Below are 10,464 nucleotides of genomic sequence, written 5' to 3' on the forward strand. Positions count from 1 at the left end.
TGGGCTGGACATTTCCTAGCCATTGATGCATCTAATCTCAGCAATCCCTCTTCACTGGTTCAGAGAAAGGAGATCCCTATCCAAGGTCACACTGCCAGAAAGCGGCAGGACCTAGATTTGAACCAGCTCTGCCTGACCCCAAAGTGGAGACCTCTTTTCCTTGCAATGGGACTCAGAGATGTCAGGAGTGCAGGCCCCGTAAGTGGTGGAAGAGACCCGGCTACAGAAATGTGAGTGCAGGGAGTCTGGCTGCTCCTTATTCTAAATTCCACCCACACACTGCACACCCTGCCCGCCCTCCCCCTCACTGGGCAAATCACTGGCCAGGCTGGATGGAGGAAGAACGGGCATCCAGCTAGGCTGGGCCTGGCTGCTGGGGCAAGGGCGGGCTGAGCATGGGCTGAGGCTGCCACCTGCTGGACAAGACAGACCCAGGCGCAAACGAGATGAGAACTGAAGATGGGAGCCCCAGGTGCCATTCGGGTCCCCCTCCCCGCCCCCCTGCCCGTGCTGTGTCTATCATTTATGCTTTTCCCAGCCCTCCACCTGCTGTGGACTTTCAGGGTCAAGGACATTCACATCCTTGCGCTCATCCCACACTCTGCAGCCCTGTGCCACAGGGTAGAGGGACAGACTGGGAAACTGAGGCCCTAAGGGTCAGTGGGTGAGGCAGGGACAGAGCTCTGAACTCCTGCTCATGCCCGGCACCAGCCTAAGCCCTGTACATGCATCATACACTGGGTCCTCACCACTGCCCTGCATGGGAGCTATTGGAGCCCCTCATTCACAGAGGGGGACCTGATGCTCAGGAAGGTCAAACCCCTCACCCCGAGTGACACGGGTGGCAAGTGTGGGGTCAGGGCTGGAGCCCTCTACTGCTCGACAGCCCCTTCCTCTTCCGAATCTCATAGGAGGAGAAGAGGAAGAGAGGAGAGGAGCCTCTCTCGGCTCTGCCCAAACTGGCCCCAACCAGCAACGCCTCACCAGCTCCCACAGGCTCCAAGACCAGATGCAGGGGTGCAGGGAGGCTGGGATCGTCAAGGGCCCCAGCAAAGGAAGAGGCACCGACATGCGAAGCCTGGGCCTCCCCCACCACCCAGTATACAGATGGGAAGGCTAAGGCCTGGAGGAGCCAGTGGTTTGCTGAGGGCCTCAGAGCAAGGGAGTGGCAGGGCTGGAAGATCTGAGGCCACTGACTCTGTAGCCAGAGTCCCATCACAGCAGGCTGCTTGCCATCAAAGCTTGTCCATCCTGGGTGTCCACCTCCAAGTATAACCAATGGGAGGAGCAAATGGAAGTTTCTAGAACAAGGCCTGCCACTTGACAAGTGCATATGAGGCTAAGCAGAGGTTAAGCAGAGCAAGACTTTGGACCCCAAGAATGGATTTGCCGTGTGACCTTTGGTAAGGGCTTTCACCTCCCTGGGCCTCAGTTTCCTCATCTGTAAAGGGGGAATTATAACTTCCTCCTAGGAATATTGTAAAATAGCTGAGTCTCAGGCACAGTAAATGCCAACGTATGGGGATGGGCTGAACTGGACACACACACACACACACACACACACACACGCTTCAGCAGATCCGGGGGAGGGGGCATTTCCCCTTTTCAGACACTCATGATCCGGGGCGGGGGGGACACAGGGTCAGCCTAGCTCAGTACCGAAAAGAAAGTATTGAGTCAGGAAAAATGATGGGAAAGGGGATGTGGGACTGGGGACAGGGTGAGCAGAGGGGAGGGGGCCGCCCAGCCTGCTCTGGGCCCTCTCTGCTGTGTCCGCTCTGACACCGTGTCCTCCAGTCGGGGAGAGGGGAAGCAGATTTGAGGATACCTCTGTGACCAGACCAGAATCCTGCCACCCCCAGGTGAGGCCAAGACCCCGGCTGAGAGGGAGCAAATGGCAGTTTCTCCCTGCTACCTCCCTGAAACATGGGGACAGCTTGATTTGTGAGAGGAAGGAGGGTCCCCATCACTGCTGAGCTAAAGGTCCCGGCTCAGAGAAGAGGCCCCATCCTCCATCCATCCTGTGGTCCCAGGACCCAAGGGGCAAGGGGCCTGGGGAAGGGACCTATAGGCTCCTGAGGGCTGTCAAAAGACCAGCGAGGAGGGTGAGTGAGGGGCCAGGGGGCCAACTCAGCGCTCTCCCTACCCAGATCCTTCCCCAGGATGGACACGGTGTCCAGCTCCCGGCCCCCCCTTGGACTAAACCTGCTGGTGCTCTTGCTGGTGCTGCCACTTGGGGGCCAGGCCAGCACGGGCTGCTACGGGATCCCCGGGATGCCAGGCCTGCCGGGGGCCCCAGGGAAGGACGGATACGATGGCCTGCCGGGGCCCAAGGGTGAGCCAGGTGAGTCTGCTGGGCTTCTGGGGAGGGGTCACCTAAGACCTGGGGGCAGCAGGCACAGTGTGCATCTGGCGCTAACCTGGGGGAGAAGGGCAGCGACTTGTTGGCAAGAAGTACAGTCCCTGCGGACGCACCTGCTCCCAGGACAGAGTCCAGCTTTCCCAGCAGGTGTAACCCCTCTTTTCTCAGAGCCCAGGCCTTGGTCCTCCATATTCCCCTCTCTGTGCCTCAGTTTCTCATCTGACAACAGGGAGAGAACAAAAGCACCTGCCCCAGAAGGTGGCAGGGAGGATCACAGGAGATGACCCACCTGAAGACCTTTGACAAACTCTAAAGTGCTGTGCTATTTATTACAGCTCCTCCATCCATCACCTGCCCTGCAGCACGGACCCCTGGGGGGGGGCGGGGCCCATGTAGGGAACGTCCACAATGCCCAGAGGGCCGGGCTTCAGTTCCCAGCCCTACCACCTCCCTGTGCAGAGCGCCTCAGTCTCCTCATCTATAAAATGGGGAGATAGTACTTACTGCACGGGGTGCTGTAAGGGGAGGATTAAGTGAGTTGCTACCAAAGCAGCATCCAGCACATGGTAGGTCTCAGTAAGTGTAGGTTCTGCGTGGTATAGCTGTTGTCCTCACTGTTTTTATGGGAGATCTGTGCTCACCCGTCTCCCTGGGATCCTGGGCAGTTGGGCCATGGGGAGTGAGAAGTTAGGATTGCAGATTGATGGGCAAGCCCTAGCATGAGCCAAGGGGGCTGAGAACACGAAGGGGCCCTGGTGCTGAGCAAGCACCAGAGTCTGGGGGCGACTTGTTTGTCAGAAGGTGCGTATCCAGGATGCAGCGTGTCTGGAGCCAGCGTGGGTGAGACTGGGGTGAGGTTGGGCAGAAGTGATGGGGGGGGGGTTGGCAGAGGCAGCGGGGGTGTGGGAGGCCGGTGGCAAGGAACGTCCTTAGGGATTTCCCCATCGTCATCTTCTCTCCTGGCAATAGAGTGGGATTTTGCCAACATTCCAGAAGGAATTCTCTAATTCAAGGTGAGCCGGATAAGGCTCTCGGCTCTGCCATCTTTTGAGATCCCACACCGCACGCTGCCTCTGGCCATCTCACAGCTCAGTGGCTGATGGCCACCAATTATTGAGCGCCTACTACATACCAGCCGTGGTTCCAAATGCTCAGCACGTGCTTACCTTACAGGGTAGATAAAATTGTTAACTCTGTTTTGCAAGTGAGAAAACTGAGGCCAAAATCCTTTTTAAAAGTGCCTGACTGCCATTTTACAAATGTCAAACTTGAGGTTCAGAGAGTTGGAGGAACTTGCCCAAGTCACACTGTGGAATCCTGTCCCGCTCCAAAGTGCCTTTAGTCACTACCTTCCCCTGCCTCTCAGGCCCCTCCCCGGTGCATGTCCTCCCCCTCCCAATCAGTTGTCTGGAGGGATGAGACATGGCCCTGCATCACTGACAACCGTCACCAGGAGCTGACCCTATGGAGCACTTCCTATGAGGTGCCCAGCACATGCCTTCCCCCACTCCAAGCTCCCAGAAGCTCTCTGGGATCTCTATTATATCCTTTCCTCAATTAGGCAAGCAGAGGCTTGGGGAGGGGAGGTCACACAGCTTTAGCCTGGATCTGTTGGATCCTCAACCCCCTCTCCTAACCCCGGGACCAAACAGGCTCACAAGCCATAGAAGATCTGTCACAAATAGGTCTGCACAGACACCCAACCCTAAGGAAGTAGGAAGCGGCCATGAGGGCTGGCAGAGTCGGCCAAAGAGGGCTTCCTGGAGGAGGAGACTAGAGCCAGGCCCTAAAAGATGAGTACAGTTTGGAAAGGGGAGAAAAATCTCACAGAGGCTCAGATAATCAGGGCTGTCACAAGAATCACATCCTCTGACTGGGACTCAGCCAGACTTGATTTTCGATCCTGACTCCACCTCCTCCTGGCTGCGTGGCCTTGAGCAAGTCTTTGGCCTCAGTTTCCTCATCTGTAATATGAGAGAAATGGAACCAGCCCAGGCGTCATAGGGGCTCCAGTGGGAGGAATGGGGCCGGGGGAGCTGGAGAAATCAACCCCCTTGGTGGGGGCCACTTCTGTTTAGGCTCCATCCAGTGATTCCCATGTGCTAAGCCGGCCTGGGGTGGTTCCATCTCAGGAAGGGATACAGGTTTTGTGGGGCTCTGAACCTTATAAAATATTGAGGCCTCTTTTTAAAAAATAATACAAAATTATAGGTACATTTGACTGCGGGGAAGGGGGTGGTGACACAAATCTACACGTGCTACAAGATTGTACTAGAACTATACACACACACGTGCAAATGAATGCACGTGCAAAGTGGATCGTCCAAAGGTGAGTTTTCCCGTTTTGATATCGTACTTTAGTTATGGGGAAAACTAAGCAAAGAATACATGGGCTCTTCTTGCCCCCCCCCCTTTTTCTTGGCAACCTCCTGTGAATCTATAATTATTTCAACATAAAAAGTCGACAAAATTTTAAGAGTAATGTTAGGCAAAGGGCCTTGAAGGGGCCAGCGCAAGTTAATGGGGCCTAAAGAATAAGTTTCATGAGCTTTCCAGGAAATGGGCCTCCGACCAATCCAGCTTTAGCCTGGATTTTTGTCAAGAAACACTCAGAAGCAAAACTGTCAGGTGAGGTTTGGATTTGTTAATGTTGGGCTCTAAATAAAACGTTTAAGAAAACACCGTGCAGGCCACACAGAAGCTCTCTGAGGCCACACGCTGGCTGTGGGTTGACAGTCAAGGCCTCTGACGTGCTCTCTGAGACCCTGCCCGGTTCTGACACCTCCTGAGGCTGGCGAGTCCCACCCTCTCCACCGTAAATGTGGAAACTGAAGCCAAGAGACAGGGGAGCGTCTTAGCGCCGCTCGGAGACCAAGTCCATGGGGGAGGCCGGACCCCAACCAGGGCCTCCCTCCAACTCTCTGCACGCTTACCCCCAGGTGATCCAGTCCATCTGGAGAAGGACGTTCCAGAGACCAAACTCTGGTGGCACGTCCCCTGGAGGACACCCAGGGTCCCTGTTCCTGTCCCCTGCCCCATCACTTCCTTCCCACCTACTCTCTCCCCAGGAATCCCAGCTATCCCTGGAACTCAAGGACCCAAGGGTCAGAAGGGAGAACGCGGCACACCTGGGCATCCCGGGAAAAATGGCCCCACGGGAACGGCTGGTAGTCCAGGGGTTCCCGGCCTCATGGGACCCCCTGGGGAGCCGGGCGAGGAGGGCAGATACAAGCAGAAGCACCAGTCTGTCTTCACGGTCACACGGCAGACATCCCAGTACCCCACGGCCAACAGCCTGGTCAAGTTCAACGTAGCCATCACCAACCCGCAGGGCGATTATGACACAAGCACCGGCAAGTTCACCTGCAGAGTCCCGGGTCTTTACTACTTTGTGTACCACACGTCGCAGACGGCCAACCTGTGCGTGCTGCTGTACCGGAGTGGTGTCAGGGTGACCACCTTCTGTGACCACCTGTCCAACAGGAAGCAGGTCAGCTCGGGCGGTGTGCTGCTGCAGCTGCAGGCGGGTGAGCAGGTGTGGCTGGCGGTCAATGACTACAACGGCATGGTGGGCACCGAAGGCTCGGACAGCGTCTTCTCTGGCTTCCTGCTCTTTCCTGACTAGGGCAGCCAGGCCCGCTCCAGGCCCGGGGCCGCCCCGCTCCCCTCAGCTTCCCTGCAAGAACCGCTGTGCCCAGGCCCTTCTCCCCACCTGATGGACTCCTCCTCCAGGAAGCCCGCCCTGACGCCCTTGCCCCAACTTCTCTCCCTCCTCCGAACTCCTTCAGGAGTCACTGCTTTGAGACTTAACCAGCACCCTCTAACGCTGTCAATGGTTTTTTTTTTTTTTTCCAAGTCTCCGGAAAGGCAAGGTGATAAATAAATAAATAAATAAATAAATAAATGGAAAAATGTGGCACGGTTCAGGCTTCTCACTGCCAAGTCCTCAAAGGAGCAGGCCTCTTCGTCCTCAGCTTTGCACCTGTCACAGCCACCCATGGGCTCTAGACTCAGACAGAGCGTCCAGTTGGTGTTCAGTTAAAGGTTGGTGCCAGTGTTAAGACACTCAGCGTCCTGTGGCCGTTTCAGAGAGGGATGCTCCAGTGTGATTAAAAGCTGCAAGAGGTCCCCAATGTGCCATCTGTTGTCACTTGTTTGGGTGACAGGTGCTACTGTCATTAAAGGTATCTGTGCTCACAGGCAAACAGGAGTGTTTGAATTCCCAGGCCTATGTTGACCTATGCTGAAGTTTGGAAGCACCTGTGGGCTCAGGTAAGCCCAATGTAGACAAAGAACAGATCTGTAATGGATTTGTGCCCAATGAATGAGTTAATGGGGGTGAATGAATGAATGAACAGTGGGTAAATGAGTGACTAAAAGCAGAGCAAATGAATGAGTGAATTTAAAAAATCTTAATAGCTTGTATTTATTGAGCACTTACTATACCCCAGGCATGATGCTAACCGATCTATTAAGTCATTAATATTCATCACAGTGCTCTGAGATGGGCATGAACCAGTGAGAGAGTGAGACTCTGTCCCCAGTTTCACCCCGAACACTGGCAAATTCTAGGAGCCTCCAGGAGATCAACTAACACCACTGCTGCCCACAAGCCACCAGGCTTCCCCTGCAAGGTTCCTGACGGTTGGGCCCAGCAAGTATGATCCTTGCTGGAGGACCAGGAGGTTAGACACTAGCCACAGCACTTCCACTGTGGTGACCATGAGAAGGGCTGACAGTTCAAATTCAAAAATGATAGAAAGCATAACGTTCCTGTGCAGACTGCCAGTCCAGCCTCGGAGCCCAGGGAGACCCAAAGTTCGCTCAGGCGTAGGAGAACCTGCCTGGGCCTAGCTGGGATCTCAGCTTGGTTCCGCAAGGCCCCGTGGAGCTCACAGAGGCACCAGCCCACTGAGGTGGGCTGAACAACAGGCGGCTGCGGCCTAATTCCACGACTACTTCCATCCACTTTGGCTCCTTTGTTCGTGAGAGGAGGCATTTCACACCCCCCACGCCTTTGCCGTGATCCTGCACAGCCCCCCCTCCCACTCACACGAATCCTCATCCACCTGGACAATACACACTCAACTGTCAGGGTTCAACACAAAGACCACCCCTCCTCCACGGAACCTTCCCCAATTTCCCATTTGTGTCCCCACAGTGACCTCCAGAGCCTTGGATCACAAACTCCTGTCTTTTTAGAGCCTCGGTTCTCCAATCTGGTGGCACAGCAAAATCATCTGCAGATTTGTTTACAAGAAAAAAAAAAAAGATTTCTAGAATCAAGGCTTTTTTCATAAAAGTTTGCAGAGGACGGGGATATGGGTGAATAGGTCGTTGGCCAGGTGAAGTCAAAGCACATAGTTCTCGGGGCGCCTGGGTGGCTCAGTCAATTGAGCATCCCGCTTTGGCTCAGGTCATCATCTCTGGGTTTGTGAGTTCGAGTCCCACATGGGCTCTCGGCTGTCAACGCAGAGCCTGCTTTGGATCCTCTGTCCTCCTCTCCCTGCCCCTCCCCCACTCTCAAAAATAAATAAACATTAAAAAAAAATAAAGCACATGGTCCTCTAGCTGGTTTTCAGACACTCACTCACTGACACGTCTGCCCTCTCCGCTGGACGGTGAGTATCCTTGAGATCACTTTGATAGACGCCTAGCACATAGGAGGGGCATGGGAAATACCCCAGATGGGAAGGAAGAAGGGCTACACACACACACACACACACACACACACACACACACGAGAAGGAACAGAGGCAAAGGCCTAGGAACCCAGCCTGGTTCACGGGGTGCCTCTGGCCGGGTCGCAGGGCCACTCTCTTCATGACTCTCCTCCATCAACCACTTAGCAGTCTGCCCAGCAGTGCCCCGAGTGATACATCTTTCTTCTCATTTCTCTTTTGTTTAAAAAATCAATACACCGTTTATGTGGGCCACAGTGTCAGATCAGAAACCTGTACTTTGGAAGCGACAATTTTTTTTTTTTTTTTGCCATTTTTGTTTTCCATAATTGTTTCCTTGTTGTTCTCTCTTTGTCAGGAGAGACAGGCCTTTGAAAATGCCAGCTTGTCTGCTGGGCTGAGGGAAACCTGGCGAGGGTTTCTAAGGGGGGGCAGGCAAGGGAGGTTGGGACAGGGACAGGAAAAAGACACGCCAAGCTGCAAGGAATGCCTTTTTGACCACAAGATGTGGAGGGTTTATAAGTTTCTTCTCCCACCCTGGGTAGGGATCATCCCCCCTATATCAGGGATGCGAGCAATGATTTCACAGATACAGAGACCAGCTGGCTCCTACTCAGGGGCCACGGTCCAGGGACCCCTCTGCGCCTGGTCCCTGATCCACGCTTGGCTCCCCATGCTCCCAGGCTCCAAGAACTCGGCCTTCTCTTCATAAATATAGCACTGTCCCCAGGTTTGCATCGGGGGCCTACCAAAAGCTGAGCCCTGGACATGCCAGGTTACCTCACTGGTCCCCCACAACCCATGCCCCCACATTCATATTTGGGAAACTGAGGCCAATAAATGTGCCTGAGGCCACATAGCTGGAAAAAGGCAAAGCTGGGATTTAAACTTGGCAGGGGCTGATTCCAAAAGCCCATGCCCATACTCTGCTCCCTGCTTCTTTCTGTTCTTAGTCTCAAACTGTCTACCCCAAGTTCAAGCTCACCTATTCCCATTGCCATTGGGAACCCACGGAAGGACCCCGGACCCGCAACCTATGAATCCACAATTTTCTAGGTTCAGAGACCAGCTGGTACAGAGTTCCACCCTTCTCCCTGCCCAGAATACACTGCCTTTCCCTCCTCATCCAGCCCGAGTCCCTTCCCGTCTATAGTTGGCTGAGCCCAGAGACCCTTTGGTTTTATCAAATAAGTCTTTTCCTTCCCTAACACCCACTGCAGGTAACACTTAATTTCCATCAATCAGCATCCACAAGCCCAAAGATATTCTATCTCCAAGCACAAGTAGGGCCCTCCTGACCTATGGCAGCTCCTGGTGCCAGCTGGGCAACCATCCCTGTGAGGGGCATCACGGTGCCTTAGATGCAGCCTCCGCAAACAGGCTGAGAGTCTGGGGCCAGGGGTGCCTCGCTCTGGGGCCTGCACCTGCCCCTTGTATGAGGTGTGGGCTCCGGCAGTCCCCTCCTTTTTCTGACATTTGTCACAGAAGCCATGAAACCACTGTGTCATTCAATGTTGAACACCAGTCTCCCCAAGTAGAAGCAATTCCCCCTGGGGACAGGAGCCATGGCTGGTTTGCTTGTGGGTCTGTCTCCAGCACCTAGCACAGAGAGGCTCGTGGTAACTATTTATTCTTTCTCCTCTCCGAGCCTCAGTTTCCCATACGTAAGGTGAAGGGAAGGAGCTGGGTGACCTCCAAGCCCCTCTCCAGCCCTGACTTGGTGTGATTCCAGGATCAACAAGCAATAAGCCCCTGCCTCTGTCCATTATTGTCAGCAGCGTCGAGCCCTGCTGGAAGCAGAGGAAGGGCTATAAATAAATAATAACCACATTTAAAATTCATTATTAGATAATTTTCTGAGAACAGGGCAAGAGCAGAAGTACAGAATGGGAAGAGGCAGAGAAGATGAACCCAGAAAAGGGAAGCCTGAGACATGGCGTGATATTAACAACTGACATGTGTGCTGCACTTTACGCTTTACCCTCCACGATCCCAGATGAGCTCCCCAGTGCCCCATGCCGTCTATAGAGCAGGTATAGTCCCACCATAGAGCAGAGGAAATGGGGGCTCCCTTGGGTTCTCTCGGCTGAGAACATTTAGACCCCCGTTTGCGACCTTAGGAATCACACTCTGATGAGTGGCAGAGCCAGATCACGTATACAGGTTCCTGACTCCAAATCCAGTGCTCAGGCACCAGGCCAGCCATGTTCTCGTTTCAATGAGGAACAGCTACGTCTGCTGTAGGGGATCACAAGGTCAGGGGCCTTGGCACGCAAGCCACCGGTTGTGGACATTCTCTCAGGACAGACTGTTCCCCCAACAGCTGCTGAGCTGGCGAAACCGAAGTGGCCACCTACCCACCGCATTTACAGTAAACCCTTCCCGATTGCAGAAATGCGGCCTGAAACTGCCGGATGGGCT

At 54.3% G+C, this 10,464-nt stretch overlaps 1 protein-coding gene across 1 annotated transcript; it reads left to right on the forward strand.

Moving 5' to 3' along the window:
* The first annotated feature begins 1,700 nt into the window (after window positions 1-1,700).
* On the forward strand, window positions 1,701-6,567 carry C1QC (complement C1q C chain). The gene is made up of 3 exons (XM_019836365.3): window positions 1,701-1,862; window positions 2,151-2,344; window positions 5,431-6,567. The coding sequence occupies exons 2-3, from the start codon at window positions 2,164-2,166 to the stop codon at window positions 5,985-5,987; spliced, it is 738 nt and encodes a 245-aa protein (XP_019691924.2). The 5' UTR covers window positions 1,701-1,862; window positions 2,151-2,163; the 3' UTR covers window positions 5,988-6,567.
* The last annotated feature ends 3,897 nt before the right edge of the window (window positions 6,568-10,464 follow it).

The sequence above is a fragment of the Felis catus genome, chromosome C1 (genome assembly GCF_018350175.1).
Source record: "Felis catus isolate Fca126 chromosome C1, F.catus_Fca126_mat1.0, whole genome shotgun sequence".
Lineage (NCBI taxonomy): Eukaryota > Metazoa > Chordata > Mammalia > Carnivora > Felidae > Felis > Felis catus.

Coding starts and splice junctions, on each gene's coding strand:
- C1QC (XM_019836365.3), top strand. CDS start 2,164: ATGGACACGGTGTCCAGCTCCCGGCCCCCCCTTGGACTAAACCTGCTG. Junction 2,345..5,430: donor GGGGCCCAAGGGTGAGCCAG/GTGAGTCTGCTG, acceptor CTCTCTCCCCAG/GAATCCCAGCTATCCCTGGA.